This window comes from Akebia trifoliata, chromosome 5 (assembly GCF_017979445.1).
Source record: "Akebia trifoliata isolate Shusen 1 chromosome 5, ASM1797944v1, whole genome shotgun sequence".
NCBI lineage: Eukaryota > Viridiplantae > Streptophyta > Magnoliopsida > Ranunculales > Lardizabalaceae > Akebia > Akebia trifoliata.
In genome coordinates, this window is record NC_141379.1 from 25,458,066 (window position 1) to 25,477,074 (window position 19,009).

Below are 19,009 nucleotides of genomic sequence, written 5' to 3' on the forward strand. Positions count from 1 at the left end.
CAAAACTTGGAATAAAACTTGGCAAACTTTAGGGCCGCCGAACCGCGCCCATATATATATATATATATTAAATTATTATAAACTATAATGTTCTTAAAAAAATATATTATATACAAAATATCAATTTAATTATAATTTATGTTAAAGATGTGAGTTAATATAATTTTTTTTATCAAAAATTAAAATTCTTTTTTACAAGTGATAAACCTTTTGGAGAAATGATACATTTTAAACTCCCATGCGTAATTTATTTGAAAAATTGAATAACTTTATATAAGAGGTATAAGTTTTGAAATCTAAAAAACATTAAATAATCGTGGTACGTACCCATCAGATAGCTTCTAATAAAAACCGAATAGGAAATCGGGTTTTCGGTTTCGATTCTGGTTAGATTGGGGTTAAATGGGCACCCATTGACACTCATACACGTATCAGTTGTCACGTGAGAAGCTCTAGGGTTTAGCGTTAGCTCAACTCCAGCCGCCCAACTTTACATTTCTTCTTTTAGTCTAATAGCCATAAGTCATACTATTTATGAAAATGATATTCGGTTTTAAATTTTAATACACGAGAAAAGCATCCAACGGTTAATATCTTTTCTTTATTTTGAAATTAATCCAAACCGTTGAATTTCCTTTATAATGAAGCAGAAAAGAAACCAACACCACCTAGGGTTTCATTGAGCGAGCGAGGGAGAAGGTTCGAGAGAGAATCGTCTGGTCTGGGATTCGAGGTATTATCCTTCTTGCTTAGATTACGTCTTGTTCTTCGTTTGAAATCGATTTATTCAAAGAGATTTTTGGCTAATTTTTAAATCTAAATCGATCTTTTCTCTTATCATTTCTCGTTTAGATGAATCTGTGACCCGATGTAAGACGAATCTGATTTCTTGATTTATATTTGAATTTTATCTTCTTATTTTGACAGTAGTGGCGACAATCGACAGCGCCATTTCGCTTTCACACTTGGATCTATCATTGAATCCAGATTGGAAGCATTTCTGGTCGTAAGGCCATCGATCTGTGTAATCTGTAGATTAGTTTTGTCAAGAATCTGTTTTTTTTTATTTGAATACTTCATCCATGGTTTTAAATCTCGGACGATGTCGAGGCGATTTGGACTTTTTTTTTTTTCATATAAATATAAATATAATTGATTTCTAAATGTTTGTGTCCTATGTAAAGTGAGATTTTGTTATTGAATATTTATTTTTCCAAATTCATAATCGAAAAATGAATATTAGTTTACTGATCTCAGTGGGTACTGAGAAGATTTTAAATACCATTAGTACTTTCTTTGCTTTCTTCTTTTCTTTATCTTAAAATTTATTTAATTTAGGCTTAATTTACTCACTCTAATATTTATTAATCCTTTAAATTTTTGTAATGGATTGAGGTTTTGAGTTTAAAATTTTTTTTGTTTTTTTGTTTTTTTTAGTAAAATGTTTTTTTGTTTTTTTATATTATATAATTGCATAAATTACACACGCTTTGGAAGCATTTGAATGTTAGCCTTCTTGTGATGGCTGAATTGTCCTCCCTAAAACAATCACATTGAGTAATCAAGGCTTGAGTCTCAAAAGCGCTCTTTTGCCAAATACTCTTATTTGGGTAATTGGAGAGAAACACGAATGAGCCAGAGAATTGGTATGTGCTTATACCATAGGCCTTTGGTTTGGGAGCTTTTCTGATCATCCGAGGGATTTGGCAACAATGTTCTAATGTCTTCTAGCTGGTGGTGTTAATCTAATTTGGCTGCATATCCTTAACTTATTTAATATTTGACATTTTGGTATCTTATATTTTTATCAGTATACATATTTTTCTTTTCGAAGGAATAAATTCCTACTAAAAAAATATAATGATTTTATTTCTTGAAATCAAAGGGTAATTTTGTTGGCTTAATATGGGAGAAAACCCCTTGTTCTGATTTAATTTCTTGTCATATAATAGTTTAGTATTTATAAAAGTTCGTAACGGTTGATGAAATCTCTTATTGATGGCAAGTTGAATTTGTTGGTATTTTATTTGGTATTAAGTTTTGATACGATGTTTAATGTAACATATACTATTGCACAATGGAAAAAATTAGGTAGCCACCACATTTTTAAATTTATAGTTTTAAATCCTCATAATAGAATGCCAAGATATATTCCACAACATTAATAATAATTTATATTTCAACAAGAAATATATATATATATATATATTATATTTTGATAATTGAAAGTTTTTGAAATAGATAACTATTTTATTTTTATTGCAAAAAATGACTTAATACATCCTTTTCATTAACTTTTCAAGTTTGCTAAATATTGCAAAAAACGATTTATCTATCAAATTAATTCAATTTTTGTAGCGTATATTACTTCTTATCTTCACATTTATTCTCAAATGTCCAATCATGTTGCATGCCAGAGAGCAATATTTTGATCAATTGGAGTATCTTGTGTTAATTGAACTCGTACCAAGTGTCATGCTCACATCATGACATGTCTTGGAAACTGATGAGACGCAGTCCAAAAATCAGCTGGATTGGTGGCTTGTTGACTGTTTAATTTGTAGTTTGTGTGGTAACTACAGCAAATTATTTTTAATAGATTAATCATTGGTTGAACCTTTATGTTTTTTGCCTTTTTAGTTTACTTAAGCAGGGTCCATTAATGCGTGCGATTAGTTGTTAAACTCTAGATTTCCCTTCATTAACTTGAATCAATTCTGGAATTTTTTTATTATTTTTACGTGATAGCTTGTTCTGTCCAATCTTCATTAGCTTGAGTTATTTCTTGATGTTGGATTATTTTTATCCGATAACTAATGCAATCCAATTCAAAATCTGGATTGTGAGGTTTTAAATTCTTAGCCACCAAGGAAAATATGATGAAGCTCCATCAATTAACAGGTTAGTTTTGCAGAGGGAGATTTTAAGAGGAAAAAGCATGTCTCATCGCAAGTTCGAGCACCCAAGACATGGCTCATTGGGGTTCCTCCCTAGAAAAAGATCCTCTCGTCATAGAGGAAAAGGTTTTTAGTTTTTTTTTTCTCCCTATACTCTTCTCATGTAGATAAAAATATTAAGAAAAGAAAATGTTCATAGAATGTTGTTTCATAAATTATTTATAGCCTCTTGATGGTTTAGTTACTTTTATTGCTCATTTTCTTGTTGCTTTTGATGAATTGCGTTTATTCGTTCCATCCATTATATAATAACAAAAAATGGCTCTTTAGCCATTCATATTTTTTGCATTTTTCCAAATTGCTCCTACACTATCTTAGTTGGTCATAATAAAAAATCATTATAAGTGGAGTATTTTTCAATCTTTTCTTAAATGATCAAGCCCATTAGATTGCCAAAATTTAAAAAAAATCGTCCAGTTGCCTTTCATTCTTGTTACTCTGTCTGTCTCCAAACAAATATTTCTCTAACCAACTATTTTAAACCATGTGTTAAATCAATCTTTTCTTCAAAAATAATAATTTGTCGAAAAAAAAAAAAAACCATTTTCAGAATCTTGTAACATTGAGTCTGTTAGTTGATTTGTAGTAAAATTTTACTGTTGGAAGGCTCTAATTACATATTTTTAATGACGTATTCCTAAGTATTATTATTAAAGTACAAAATTTATGTTTACTTAGAATTAAAATATCTACCTCTTATCTATAAAAAAACAAAAACAAAACACACCCTACTTTCTACCTTTTTTTTACTTGCATTGCAAAACTCTATCCATTAAAACAACGTAAAAGTCGCTACTTGAGCATTACAGCATTTCACTCTACTTTATAATAATGTTGGAATTTTTTTCTTCATTTTTCTTTTTGTCATTACCATATGCTTTTGATGTTACAAAGGGAAGTCAAAAGTTAACATTAATTGCTAATACTGTATATATCTTACATATACTAGGAAGAATTCATGTGTCTTGGTATTTTATTATAGTCTCCTTTGCTTATTATTTTATCATAGAGTTTTTATAAATAATAAGGTCTTTTAGATCAATGGAATAGCAAATTTTGTAAAAAGGAAAATGGATACTTAGTAATTTATTACTTGTGCATGGACCATTGTTGGTTGTAAAATTTTTAAAAATCAAGTTTCGAAGTGTGATATTGGAAAAGTTTCGTAACAATTTTATATTTAAAATACGAAGATAACTTTTGAAAAACATATTTATTATGTGGATCATTGTAAAGATCTCAGAGAACTTTCTAATGGAATAATTTTTATCATAAATTACCCTACTTCTGGAAAGTTTTTGTCTTTTGGAAAATTTTGAACAAAAGAGGGCCGTGGATGGGTATGGTTGGGTTGCAACATGGTTGCTTGAAAATATTGTAAATTTCACAAGGAAATCTTTGTGGTTTGGCCCTTTCTATGCTTTTAATTGATAATATCTGGGCGTATTCATGAATAGTATAACAGTGACAAGGACATATTTTCTACAGGTTCTAGATCTAAAGTTCATTGTTTTATGACAAGGTTGCCACTTTTTACTTTCTAACTTTTAGCTCAATGGGGTTCATGCAGTGAAGGCCTTTCCTAAGGATGACCCAACAAAACCTTGTAGACTAACTGCATTTATGGGATACAAGGCTGGGTTGACTCACATTGTGAGAGATGTTGATAAACCTGGATCAAGTGAGCCTTCTCTCATTTATAGTCATTATTGATCCAAGCCCCACTCATTCTGATGCTGATGATGCTCTTGAATTGTATACTATATCTTTCTGAATTAAGTTCATGTACTATTTACTATGTCGTACTTACAAGTTCCTTTCTTTTAACACAGAGCTTCACAAGAAAGAAACATGTGAGGCAGTGACCATAATAGAGACACCCCCTATGATTATTGTTGGAGTCGTTGGTTATGTGAAAACTCCTCATGGCCTTCGTTCTTTAAACACTGTTTGGGCTCAACATCTTAACGAGGAAGTGAAGAGGAGATTTTACAAGAACTGGTGCAAGTCGAAGAAGAAGGCATTCACCAAGTATTCAAAGAAATACGAAACTGAAGAAGGGAAGAAAGATATTCAGTCCCAGCTGGAGAAACTGAAGAAGTACTGTTCTGTAATTCGTGTTTTGGCTCATACCCAGGTATTCCCTCTCTTCTTGAGCTTATTTACTCTTTCTTTATATTGAGTTGCTCATATTTATATCTTGCATCCCCATTTGTGGTTTTATAGATTAGAAAGATGAAGGGACTGAAGCAGAAGAAAGCCCACCTTATGGAGATCCAGGTCAATGGAGGAGATGTATCTCAAAAGGTTGATTATGCTTACAAATTTTTCGAAAAGGAGATTCCAGTCGATGCCTTATTTCAGAAGGATGAGATGATTGATATCATCGGGGTAACCAAGGGCAAGGGCTATGAGGGTGTGGTCACTCGATGGGGTGTCACTCGCCTTCCACGCAAGACCCACCGTGGTTTGCGTAAGGTAGCCTGCATTGGAGCTTGGCATCCAGCCAGGGTTTCTTTCACAGTTGCCCGGGCTGGACAGAATGGGTACCATCATCGGACGGAGATGAACAAGAAGATTTACAAGCTTGGGAAGGCTGGACAAGAGTCTCATACTTCCATCACTGAGTTTGATAGGTGAGGCAAATTTTCTTTTGTGGTCTTTTTCCTTGTATCTCTAAATATATTTTCGAAAACTATTAATGGACTTAGAATTTTTTTTTCTGACTCATAAAGGTGCAACACATGCTCTGTTACTCCTATTACTACCTAAATCTCATTAATATCATAGATATTTTAAATAAATAAATATATATATATACGTATGCATTTTTTTATTCTGGATTTGTTTTTTGGAAGCAAAGACATTACATCTGACTTCTTACTTGCTAGTTTGGGGCATTCACTTGGTTTCATTTTGGTTGGCCATGTCATAATGGAATTGAGCTGCAAAAGAGGAGATAAATTGCAAAAACTCAAATAAACACTTCGTTTGAATTGATATTTTTATTATTCAATATGATGTTGTCTTTCGTTTTTTTTTTTTTTTTTTCATTTTTTCCATGAACTGAAATCATATGAGGCTTGCAAATTTCAACGCCATAGTTTTGTGGTTCCAATTGTTTGTTGATTATATTAATTAGTTACTGAATTTGATTGATTAGGACTGAGAAGGACATAACCCCAATGGGAGGTTTCCCTCACTATGGGTTGGTGAAGGAGGATTACCTGATGATTAAGGGTTGTTGTGTGGGGCCAAAGAAGCGTGTTGTCACCTTGAGGCAATCACTACTGAAGCAGACATCTAGGGTCGCTATGGAGGAAATTAAGCTTAAATTCATTGACACATCCTCAAAGTTTGGCCATGGTCGGTTCCAGACTACACAGGAGAAGGCTAAGTTCTATGGAAGGCTCAAGGCGTAGAAACTAAACTGCAGAGAATGGGATTGTTATTTCTTGTTCTATCTTTTAATAAGTACTCTCATTTTTACTTAATCTTGACTCTTTAGGAGATTTGATTTCTTTCTGTTTGTTTTATTTTGGTTGGATCTTGAATTTTAATTTGCTAGACTAGATCTAGATTGTTGATACTTGTTTCAAGTAATTTTTGCATTTTATGCACCAGTGTTGCAGACAATCAAAATTGGATGAGTTATTGCTTCAGTTTATTACAGAGAAAGAGTTTTCCTTCAAATTTGTCTGCTAAATTGTTTTTTTTTTTTTTTTGGCAGGTTTCAAGTGCATATGCATTAGGTGTATTGTTTGCATAGTTTAACAATCATCTAAGACCGTATTTTTCCGTAGTAAGAAAATCTCCTTTTACAAATTAAATTATGTGTTTTACATATTTAAATAATTATGATTAGTTTATACATATATTAGAGTTTCCCCAAGAAAGATAGCGAAGTTAATGGGGTATTATTGAACAGGTTAGAATCGATATACTCATGGAAAGGAAACTCATGTTTACTCATAAATTCAATCTTGTAAACACAAGATCCAACAATTGGGATAGAAGATTTAGTTCGAGAATGCAACACATATCTCTAAGATTTATCGCAATGCTAGATTTTAGATATATGCATCCTCTTTAGGTTAGGTGGTAAAAGAGAAAAATAATAAAATTGTAATGATATTATTGAAAATCTTTGGAGTCAAAAGAAATCAAAGAGAAAAAATAGTAAAATTATTATTTGCAAAATTAGGTCAAATGACAACATTTGTTGGTCCAAATCAAACCCATAATTTCATTTTTTGATAAATTAAAGAAAATCCATTTTTACTGTTGATGCTACGGCCCTATATCCCTGAATATATTTTAAAAACCAATTAATGGATTTAGCTAATTTGAGATATTCACTTCGTTCTTTTTTATGGCTTTCCATATCATAATTGAATTGGGCAGCAAAAGAAAAGAAAAATTGCAAAAACTCAATTTTTCACTTGATTAGAATTAATGCTTTTATCGTTTAATATGATTTTTTTTTCATTTTTTCCTAGGACCAAAATCAATATTAGACTTGCAAATTTCAGTGCCATAGTTTTGTAGTTCCACCAATTCTTAACCATAGTTTTAGCCAGTATTAGTATGTAAAGGGGTTCTGGTTATTTATAAGTACTATATATATATATATATATATATTTTGAAGAGTGCATAATTTGATATTTATTGTTAACTGAATTTGATTGATTAGGATTGAGAAGGACATAACTCTTATGGGAGGTTTCCCTCACTATGGAGTTGTGAAGGAAGATTACCTGATAATTAAGGGTTGTTGTGTGGGGTCGAAGAATCGTGTTGTCACCTTGAAGCAATTGCTACTGAAGCAGACATCTAGGGTTCCAATGGAGGGTATTAAGCTCAAATTCATTGAAACATCGTCAAAGTTTGGCCATGGTCGATTCTAGACTACACAGGAGAAGACTAATTCTATGAAAAACTCAAGGCATAGAAACTAAACTGCAGAATGGGATTGTTATTCCCTATTCAATCTTTTAATAAGTACTCACTCCCCTTTTTACTTGATCTTGACTCTTGATGAGATTTGATTTATTTATTTATTTATTTATTGTGGTTGGATCTTGAATTTTAATTTGCTAGATTAGATCTAGATTGTTGAAACTTGTTTCAAGTAGTTTTTGCATTTTAATATTTGAGAAGAAGTTCTGAGTAGTAGAGATTGTTGTAATTTTGAAAGTTCCAAACTTGTTGGGAAGGAATACCATTTATAGTGTATTTTGAGTTTCTATTTTCCTCAACAGTTTCAAATCTTTTTCCAAGATGTTACAATTTCTGTTTGACAATTGAGATAACCCGGATTATACATTCAAAATCTTGGCACTATGATAATTTTTTAATAATTTATAATTAAATATTTTTTTTAATAATTTAAATATTTATTATTTTAAGGAAAAATATGATCTTGTGACTAATATTCTTCTAATCCATCTTATTATATGAAAAATATAATTATTTACATTTAAATGAGATGACTCATACGACTCAACTTGGCATCCGAACATGGGGGCAAGGTGAAACACGAGGTTTTAAAATGGCATCTCCTTCTAAGTTGGTTTGTTCACTCTTAGGTTGCAACTTTGAAGTGGGCAGGCCATTTCAAAATTTTTGTAAAACCCTTTCGTAACATCACATATGTCTTTTGTATTTATTTCACACTCTTATATTTTTATTAATATTTGAGAGACCTCCTTGGAGACACATGTGTAATGCCTCCCAAAACTTTGAAGCGGGTTGTCGGCTTCAAAGTTTTTTCCTCTTACCTAAAGGAAGGATTCTTTATTTATTGCCTAATCTTTTTTGGTATATGATGTTTGATTCTATTGGTTGGACTTTCATAACCCAAAAAGGGATGTGGCAATATAATTCTCTATTCAAATATCAAATTGTTGACCTTATTAATAAGGATAATGTTGAAGTAATATTGAAATATACATCGCGGGGGACATTTCTGACGTGGATGTGTATCAAAACCATCGATTCTTTCACGAGATCTCACTTGTATCTCAATGAAAAGTATCTATGATTCTGACACACATCCAGGTCAGAAATATCCCCCACAATGTACATTTCAATGTTACTCCAACACGACTCTATTAATAATAAGTAATGAATTTCATAGTTTAAGATGATATGGCAATAGAAGTTCTCTTTCTATATTATGATAGTTTTAATAAGAAAAATACTTTGTTTAGTAAAGATCTAATTAAGGGCATGGTTTTAATTCTCGTCTGAGATCAAGACGACTTGTTCGATACGTCTTGGTATTGTCCACCAACAAAACGGATAGACTAGTCAATGTATCGAATGAGATTTAAAACACATATTCATTTTTCTCATTGTTGAATGAGACGTCTCAGAGGTATTGGAGACGACTCGATCTTGTTCACAGATGAGACGACACGTCAAAACGAGTTTTAAAACCATGGCTAAGAGTCGTTTTGCTTAAGTGGACTACCACATCGACAATCCAACACCGATGCCCTCTAGATTTCATGTAAAAAAAACTCGAATTTAGAGAAAGACAAAAAAAGAGCTTTTATTATCACATCAACTTTAGCTAATGCTACACCAATTGTGTTCCATTCTTTAATAACTTCCATAAGAATTTGTGTGGCATCAGCAAAAGTTATTGTGACAATAGCAACTCTAAAAAAAATTGTATTTTTGGACTTGATCCTAGGTTTTAAAAGTGTTCAACTATCTAATGAACTCCCAAGAAGTGCAATATGAGGTTTTAGCTTGAGGTCACTGCACCACGACTCTAAACTAATATATGTAATTATTTATTATTATTATTATTATTATTATTATTATTATTTAATAATTATTAATTAATATTTAGATGTTTAATAATTTTTTCTAAATAGTATACAGTTACATAATAATAATAGGTGGCGTCTAGGTTGCATAGGTAGAAGAAGAACCGAACAAATCAAAAGAGTGTGGACCCACCTGACAGAATCCGTGTGAGGCCCTCATAGTGTCTACACCTCGAGTTGATCGCCACGCACAGTGGCTTCTGCCACGTTGTGGTGGAGTATGGTCCACATAGAGTCTCTGAGCCCACACACGCTGTTGCTATTGTAGCTACAAGACTCGTTGTGGGACCCGGTAACATGGTATCCTAATTCCAAGTCTTTAGAGACGTGGCACATGGGTTTCTGTACAAAATGAATATAATATTAACATCTGGAACACTTTGATTGCTTATTTTTAGGAATCAGATCCTCACAAACACGTATGTTAAATTGACAGCTCTAACGTGGTTGGTAGGAATTTTAAAGGAATGAGATCTTGTCTTACAGTACGGAGTGCATGAATGATTGAGCAATGAATAATTTTTTTTTCCGTAGAATATATTGTCATGACATGTCAAAAGGAAAATAATTTTTAGTTATTATGGTGGGAATAATCCTTAGTCATTTTTGAGCAATATTTCTGTGCACTTCGTATTAAGGGATCTACGGAGGGAATATATGTCATTTCCTATACTTAAAGAATAAAAAAAGGAAAATGAAATCATTTGCTATGATTTTCAAACTTACTGAATGTATATATGCCAAGCATCCTAATTATAAATATTTACCCTATTGGTCACAATATTAGTGATGGTGACAACACACGATGAATTTTTTTTGCTTATTATATGCTCATTGAATCTTGGGTCCATTAATTACACGATCCCACTTGTATTGATTGACATCTCCAATTTACAAAATTACCCTTGTTAGACTTAATGTGGCATGTGCTAAGGAATCTGTGGGCACTATGACATGCAAGATACTATGATAATCATTATTAAAGGGTTTAGTATAGATACGTGATTTTCGAATTTGAAGATCATCTCTACGAGTATTTAGAGTCACCACCATTCTTTTTATAAAAAAATGTGAATGATCATCTGAAAAATATTTTTAGAAAAGTATGTTGTTTTGGCATCATAGTGATTCTCGTAAAGATTAGGACATCGATCTACCTAGAATCTAGGTAAGGGTTCGATTACAGAGAGGGGAAGGTGTTAGGCACCCTTCTCTCTCCACCAAATAATGATAACCTTAACAATGTGATCATTTAAAGAAAAGAAAATGAGAAGAGCGACAGTTTTGTGCCCTTACACGTAAAGGACTTTTGATGTCTACTTGAACTAAGAAGGTCATCTCATTGGGATAAAAGACCCTACCATGTCTTACCTCAAACTCCCATGATTTTGGAAAAATATGTTTTACTATTAACTTGACAATTTTCCAAGTTGACACAACCGAGTTGGTTTCATCCAATTTTGTAGTGAAGTCTCCTCAAAATTCACTCAAGCTTAGTTGAGTTGAGGAGTTTCAAAACCATGATCTCTCATCTCTTTATCACTCTCTTTGCTTTTAGCCACATAAATCATGAGATATAGTGGGATGTGGTTATAAAAAATAAATTTTGATAGGTAGACTCATGAAAAGTGAACTCATATGTGGACATAATCCAGGTTTTTTATATGTAGGATCCAACGGTTGGGATAAAATATGTATCCCAAGAATATATTACAGATCTCTAAGATTAATCTTATAGTTTACCTAGACTGACTTAGTTAGTAAGGATTTCACATTTATTAAGGGTTCTTGGGCTCACCTCTTGGCATCCAAAAACATGATTCGAAACTTTAGGGTTGTAGAGGACGAAATTATATGAACTTTGAAAAAAAAAATTGTTATTTCTCATTGTTGAATTTCATTTAAGTTTGGGAGTTATATGGAAGTTCGGTAACTTTCCATTTAAAAACCTTGATCTAGTTCAAAAGAAATTGTTTTTTGAATTTGTCATTTTTTTTATTTGAGCTTTTCGATGAAACTTAGAGAGATGTGGTGTTTGGTTTTTGATGTGGTAATCTATTTTAGTAAATGACTCTTAGTAAAGGAAGGGTTACACTAATCTCAAATAGTTAGTAATTCGGTGTACGGAAAAAAAATTGTCATGAGATTAATTCGAGTACAACTCAGAATATTCATTTAGTAGTTGATTTAAAATTTTGGTCAAAATTTGAAGAATAGAAAAAATGCGAAACGAGAATGGTTTGGGTATAATTCGACTTCACTACTCTAAAAATATTTCAAAAATTCATATGTATACATATTAAAATTTTCATAGTACTCATGTCCAAATATTTAGAAAACTCCCCTACCTTTTTAAGATTTATTATTTTTATATCTTATTTTTCAAAATTACCATCAATACCTTTCATCTTTGAACTCATTCTTGGTAAATTAATAACATATGACATTTTTATGCGTGTATATCAAACACTTGAGCATTATTACAAATCAATAACACTTGGATACCATTACACATATTCAATTTCAATATTTATTCTAAAAATGCATATATAGAAAAAATTTAAAACCAAGAACATATATATATTTTTTAATGATTTATCATAATATTAAATTCAAATCTTCATAATGAAAAGCACATACTATTGTAATTAGTTGAGTTACCAAGACTCATGCTCAAAAAATCCGAGAGGATGGAGAAGATATGTATAATGAGTGAAAAAATTAATTATTGATTGATAATCGTGAGATTTAATAACAATCAACAATTAGTGATTGTCTAATAATGAAACCTATAAATGTGAAGAGAGAATAATGAAAATATTATAATGCAATATTGAGATAAAAAATTTATTATAAAAATATGGGTTAATTTGTGTTTTTAACTCTTTGCAGGAAGTATTTTTTATTTTTTATTTTTTAAATTCAAGAAAATAAATCGTGAATGATTCGAAAATGTTGAAGATGTCAATTATATATATAAATTGAATTGGATGAAAGTTTTAATCGTTTTGTGTATTAACATATGGGCTCAGTTTCACAAGTGAGGAGTCTACAAATCCCAACCCAATTATCAATCGAGTATGACTACTCTTACTAAGCTAGTAAGGATTTCACCCTTACTAAGGTCCTTGGCTCATCTTGTGGCATCATTGTGGAGGATAAAATTTTATGTACTTTGAAAAAGAAAAAATTCATATGTTATTTTTCACAGTTGAATTTCACTTAAGTTTAGGAGTTATGTGAAAGTTTATTAACCACCCATTATAAAAACCTTGGATCAAGCTTAAGAGAATTTTTTTCTTTTTAATTTGAGTTTTTTTCTTTGATGAAACTTAGAGGGCTGTGATGTTGGATAGATGATGTGGTAATCCATTTGACTAAAACGATCCTTAGTAAAGCTTATTTATAAGGAAAGTGTTCCGCTTATCAATATTCTATGGGTTGTGCTGGGGTGACACAAAAGGAAACACAAGGGTGACAAAAACTCGTGGTGTGACGCACATTATCGTAGATGCTTTTCCACGAGATACGAGTAAAAAACATCTAAGATTATGTACACGCCACCGCATCATTGTTGCCACCTTTGTGTCTCTGAATGACAAATGTCATTCTAGCATTTTACATATTCTATGCAATGCTTTCGTTTGAGTGAAAGGAGAATGTCAAATCCTTGTAGAATAAGGGTATTTTAGTCATTTAAATGTTATTCTTAAATTGCCCCGATAAATCGGGTATATAAGGAGGGGAGTTGGTTTTTTCGGTTTCAGTTTTGGAGGAAGTGAAAAGACATCGGTGGAGCAGCGGGTCGCAAGAGGAGTCCAATCTGTGGTTGGGAGTCACAACAGCAAACGTAATCATTCAAATTCCTCGATTTTCGGTTTATCGAAGAAAATGAAAAAAATTATTATTTTATTTCTTTTTTTTTTCTCATAATAAATTTAAAAAACAAAAAACAGTTACGTTTTTTTTTTCTTTCTCCATGTTCAGAGATTTTGCAGCATCTCTGTGTTTGTTTAAACCATAGTTCTCTCTCAATCTCGATGTCGAGATTAAAAGATCAGTCGAGAAAGATCGAAATCAAAGTTTTGATTTCTGTTCTCGTGATTCTTACATTGTAGAAGATGTGAACGATCTCTGATCGTTCCAGCTTGTTTACTGATCCAAGGACCGCTTCTTATTTGCAAAGTTTAGATTGAATCGGAATCTGGAGTTTTTGATTCGAAAGAGCTTCGATTTTGCTGGTTTGTTCGATTTCAAATCTATTTTTCCTCTTTTTTAATGAAGTTTCTTTATAAGACGAACTCAGATTATGCATTTATTCTCGAACATTTCGATTATTTTATTATTTTCAGGAAATTGTGCGAGAATCTCCCGAAACTTCGATATCCAATAATTTATGATTTTTGGAATTTTACAGATTTTATTAGAATCACAGATTCGTAAAAGCGATTCGGCGTTGGCGCTGCGAAACGGTGTCCCGTACTGTTTCAACTACGTTCTCCTCTTCTGGCTTGTAATTAGTCGGCGAGTTATAGTACGAATAGAGAGTAATGGAAAAGGTGGAAGGAGGAGAAGAGACATTGTTGTCGCCAAAAAATCGGGTGAAACTCTTGTGTAGCCATGGAGGGAAGATCTTGCCGAGGCCACCGGATGGTCAACTAAAGTACGTAGGCGGCGAAACACGTGTCTTCGCTTTTCCTCGCGACATCAACTTCTCAGGCATCTCTCTCTCTCTCTCTCTCTTTCTCTCGTGTTATCTCACGCCGTATGCACCTCTTCGCTTGTTTTGAAATTTTTTATTTTTCTCGTCTTTTTTTGAGCCATAGCTTCCAATTTAAGTGTACGGCTGGGATTTGAGAAAAAACTCAGATTCTTAGGAATCAATAAATTATTTTTACTTTTAAGGATACCTAGGCATATTTTCTCATCTAAGCCGTATGTTTGAGACTAAAATTATGCTTTTTAACAAAAACGAATTTTTACAAGAATTTTTCTAGTCTCAAACCAATTCTGGATAGTACAAAAGTGGAACGGGAATATGTAAAATCTTGGTGACTATTAATTTTTTTTTTATTTAAATAAATTATTTTTAATAAATCAAATTTTAAAAAAATTTGAAAATTTTCTTGGTCAATAAACAATTTTTTCTTATTAATGATTTAAAAAAATATAAAATAAAAATTGATAGACTTTTTTATCTGCAAAAGTCAAAACCATATATATTTTTTTCTTTCTATTTATTTATGAGAATTTACAATGATTTACTTATGAACCCAATTTAATCAAGAATTTGCAAATAGCAAAAGTGAAACCTTTCTTTATTAAAAAGGTAATATTTATTATCATATCAGAAATCTAAGTTTCATGAAAAAACTCAAATCCAGAGGGAAAAAAAAATTTAAAGAACTATTTCTTTTGAATTAAATCCAAAGTTTTGAAAATAGACGGCTACCAAACTTTCATATAACTCTCAAACTTAAACTGGAATTCAAGAGCAAAAATAACTTTTTTTCCCCCAAAATTCATAGAATTTAGTCTTTTACAACCCTAAAGCTTCGTATCATGTTTTTGGATACCAAGAGAGGAGCCCAAGGACCCTTAGTAGCTTGGTAAAGCTAGGGGCATTTATAGCAAAATCTTGAAACTTAGTAATTTTTTAAACTAACATAGTCTCCTTTTAAGAGGGACATCTAGATTTGATTTTAGCTGAATTTCCTAGAAGCCTTAAAGTGCAACTTCAATTGCTGTTCATATCTCTATATTTAGAAATAAAGGCTTTTCAAACACTCTATCCTGTCTTCAAAATGAAGATTTCATCTCTATTTCTCTGTTCACATATTCAAATATAGAGTGGAGAGAGAACTTTCTATCTTCACCTTTTTAAAATATCTATCATATCTATTTATTTTCTTCATAAATACCAATTTTGAGTTTCACTCTTAATGGAACATGTTTTAAATATCATTTTTATTTCATGTCCCTATTATATTCCCTTTTAAATTTTATGAATGGGTGAATGATGTTTTAGAGAATGAATAGTAATTTAAAGATGAGACTAGTTGTAGTTTAAAGTGGTTTGGAGTATTTAAAGTTGAAGAATATGATTCACTAGGGTGGTGGCTCAATGATAAGACGTAGCAACAGGGGTTTGCTTCCTTAGTTGTGACTTCGAAATTGAGTAAAATTACAAACTCCCCCTGATTAAAATGAAACATGTGGTTGTGGGCTCTGCTTGGGCCCATGTAGTTATAGTCTCACCAATGTGAGGATTCTACCTGGGTCACACACAAACAAAAGTTGAAGAATACTTCAATTTGGAGATTTGGGCTGGAGATGCTCTAAGCTTACTGTGACTTGCTAACATAGCCAGGCTAGAGTTTTTCAAAATAATATAATTATAAAATATACTTATTTAGTATTCTTTTTTTCTTATCACATCTATTTACCATTCTTGTAAGTATACTTATAAAAATTTAACGAATCCATCATTTGAGCATCACAGACACATTCTCGCCAAGTCAGATTGGAAATTCAGTTTGATTATTATATTTAATATTCTTATTTTTTTGAAAATAAAATAAATTTAACATCAAATTTTATAATATTAATATATTTTTTATGGTAAGGTACTTTGCTCTTCCCCCCTCCCCCAACCCCCCATTTTTTTGTTTTTTTTCGCCATAAAACAACACAAAGGGGTCAACAAAGTCACATATGTCATACCTAATTTTACTTTTTTAACTTAGAAATAGAAATGTATTAATCAAATCAAGATTTTTTCTATGATAGTTTTTGTACTACTAGACAACCTGATTTCACCCAAAAAAATAAGGGAATTTGCCATGATTTTAGATTTTTAAAATGTGGATGACACAATCTTGATAGGCATTCTTTGTCTTGGATGTGTTGTGTACAACATCGTTGGACAATATATGTATCCTTCTATAATTTATGAGTTGAAAAAGCTAGGTTTGGAGGGAGTTGTTTCAAATTTAAAAAAAATTTATTAAGAAAAAAAAATATTTTAAAGAAGAAAACTTCGCTAAGCTGATGAACAAATGACATGATGCCGCTCATGTAGTGAAAAAATTAGAGTGATTGGTTGATAGGAAAGAAAGTAAAACAATTAAGTGTTTGGATATTACACTCTTCTGTGTACATGTGGCATCTTGTCATTGATACGTCAATATGATTCGTTCCGTTTCAACTTTAGGGGAGTACATATAATACCTTAAATTGATGATATTAGTTGTATCCCCCTTTAAAATGCAAGAATAAACTTACCCCCTTATCGTAAGTCAAGAATGCGATTTCTTGATAATTTTAATGGTGAATTTTTGATTTCTTTTTTTCTTTCAAAATCCTCTATAAAATTCGGTAAATAAATTACTAAATCAAAATTTTGCCGTTAAATCATTAAGAAATATCAATCTTGATTTATGGTTTAGGGGCTAAACCTAATCTTGCATCTTGTAAAGGGTAAACCTAATATCACCCATTTAACAGGAGGGTATCTCTAAAATACCTAATTATTTTTTATTTATGGAGTCATCCGAGTCAACTACACAAATAAAAAAGTTGACTCAAATCAAGTTTTGAATTTTAAAGCATAGTTGCAAACGAACGATCATACATGACCATATAAATTTGTTGCATGTTTGTATTACATACAATTTTTAGCTGACATTATTCTTTTGATATCTTCCTCTTCTCTTACCAGAGCTAATGAAGAAACTTACTACCATGTCAAATGGTGATATGGTTCTTAAGTACCAACTGATCCCTGATGATTTGGAGACCTTAGTATCTGTAAAATGTGATGAGGATCTTCACCACATGTTGGCTGAGTACGATCGCCACTACGAAGAGAAATCCACCGAAGATGGTGGTTCCCCTAGACTTCGAGCCTTCTTATTCCCTTCAAATCCCCCCATCACACAAGAAAACCAAACATCTCCTAACATAATAACAGATGATCATGTACTCCAACAGACTTACATCGATGCAATTAATGGAGTCATTCGTACCCCTCCTACAATATACCTAAAAGGTACCTCTAGAAACATAAGCCGCTCCACCTTGAACATTGCCTCGGCTGGCTCGTCCCCAAAGTGCATCGACACTATCAATCAGGATGGATCTAAAGGGAGTTTTCTTATCAAAGAGATCCCTAAAGTCAGTAGTTCGCCTAGCCTATATAATCTTGGCCACAACCACCCCAATTATAATCAACAGCAGCCATACTACCAACAACCCCAGAAACTACATGGCCCGCGGTTGATGTCAGTGTTATCGATGGGGCGAAATGAAATAGGGAGGTACCATGTGGGTAATATGCACCCCTCACCAAGTAGACCCAAGAGAAGGAGTGGTGGTGGATGCATTTGTTGTGAAAAATCCAGCAGAAGTTATGGGAGTGGAGGGCCTGAAATGGTGGACAACCTTCCTCAGAGTTCCATGAAGGCAACAGGGGAGTAAGAGAGTCCCCTTGGGACCATCAAATTAAGGCATATTGGTGTTGGGTTTCATAGAATTTGATTTGTGTGGGTTGTAAACTTGTAATTGCATAGAGTCTAAAAGGGTGTAGACAATTCTTTATAATTTAGATTGTAATTGAATGGAGGAACATGATAGTATAATTTTGGGACAAGACTTTGATGATGATGATGATGATGATAATATTTTATATGAATGCTAAATTGTTTCGTTACAGAAATTTCAAAAGATGATAGATTGTAATATTTCCTCTTTCTATTCAAGTCCAGCCAGTTAAGTGGCAGACACCGCTAGGCATTTTTTCTAGCAAATTGACCTTTTTTTTATGCATGTAGGTAGTGCAAAATGAATTAGTCCATGTGTATGCCACATGAACTACTCATATGTGAGATGGCAATAGTTTGAGTGGCCAAGAAATTATCCTGACTTGAGGAGTGATCACCTATTCGACGTCTTTTGTCTAAAATTGTACACCACACTAGAGGTCGTTGAATAAATTAGAGAATGGTTTTTCAATAATTTCATGCTCTTGTTAACTATAAATAAATTATTAGGGAAACAAAGCAAGGGTAGCTCAGCCATTTTAACCCTAACCTGATCTCTTGGAATTGAATTTCTGTCATTTTTCCCTTACGATTAGGGTGTCGGACACATCTTACCCTATCATCTCCTAAGGCATTATCCACATACACAAAAACCACCTGTTTGACCTATATA

The 19,009-nt window shown here is 32.2% G+C and overlaps 2 protein-coding genes across 6 annotated transcripts; both read left to right on the top strand.

Annotated features, from left to right (window-relative positions):
• Positions 1–602: 602 nt before the first annotated feature.
• On the top strand, positions 603–6,650 carry LOC147401779 (large ribosomal subunit protein uL3y). Of its 3 annotated transcripts, none has more exons than XM_086443189.1 (6): positions 603–733; positions 2,915–3,023; positions 4,528–4,638; positions 4,790–5,094; positions 5,184–5,593; positions 6,121–6,650. In XM_086443189.1, the coding sequence occupies exons 2-6, from the start codon at positions 2,939–2,941 to the stop codon at positions 6,377–6,379; spliced, it is 1,170 nt and encodes a 389-aa protein (XP_086299315.1). In that variant the 5' UTR covers positions 603–733; positions 2,915–2,938; the 3' UTR covers positions 6,380–6,650. The 3 variants fall into 3 exon arrangements, with proteins under 3 accessions (XP_086299315.1, XP_086299317.1, XP_086299316.1); XM_086443191.1 differs by having other exon boundaries at positions 685–733; positions 2,901–3,023; XM_086443190.1 differs by lacking the exon at positions 603–733 and adding an exon at positions 928–1,006.
• Positions 6,651–13,568: 6,918 nt separating this feature from the next.
• Positions 13,569–18,435, top strand: LOC147401780 (RAF-like serine/threonine-protein kinase PRAF). 3 transcript variants are annotated; one of them, XM_086443193.1, is made up of 3 exons: positions 13,569–13,646; positions 14,214–14,515; positions 17,517–18,435. In XM_086443193.1, the coding sequence occupies exons 2-3, from the start codon at positions 14,347–14,349 to the stop codon at positions 18,272–18,274; spliced, it is 927 nt and encodes a 308-aa protein (XP_086299319.1). In that variant the 5' UTR covers positions 13,569–13,646; positions 14,214–14,346; the 3' UTR covers positions 18,275–18,435. The 3 variants fall into 3 exon arrangements, with proteins under 3 accessions (XP_086299319.1, XP_086299320.1, XP_086299318.1); XM_086443194.1 differs by lacking the exon at positions 13,569–13,646 and adding an exon at positions 13,735–14,037 and having other exon boundaries at positions 14,149–14,515; XM_086443192.1 differs by lacking the exon at positions 13,569–13,646 and adding an exon at positions 13,735–14,037.
• Positions 18,436–19,009: the final 574 nt, after the last annotated feature.

Coding starts and splice junctions, on each gene's coding strand:
- LOC147401780 (XM_086443193.1), top strand. CDS start 14,347: ATGGAAAAGGTGGAAGGAGGAGAAGAGACATTGTTGTCGCCAAAAAAT. Junction 14,516..17,516: donor TCGCGACATCAACTTCTCAG/GCATCTCTCTCT, acceptor TTCTCTTACCAG/AGCTAATGAAGAAACTTACT.
- LOC147401779 (XM_086443189.1), top strand. CDS start 2,939: ATGTCTCATCGCAAGTTCGAGCACCCAAGACATGGCTCATTGGGGTTC. Junction 4,639..4,789: donor TGTTGATAAACCTGGATCAA/GTGAGCCTTCTC, acceptor CTTTTAACACAG/AGCTTCACAAGAAAGAAACA. Junction 5,594..6,120: donor TCCATCACTGAGTTTGATAG/GTGAGGCAAATT, acceptor TTGATTGATTAG/GACTGAGAAGGACATAACCC.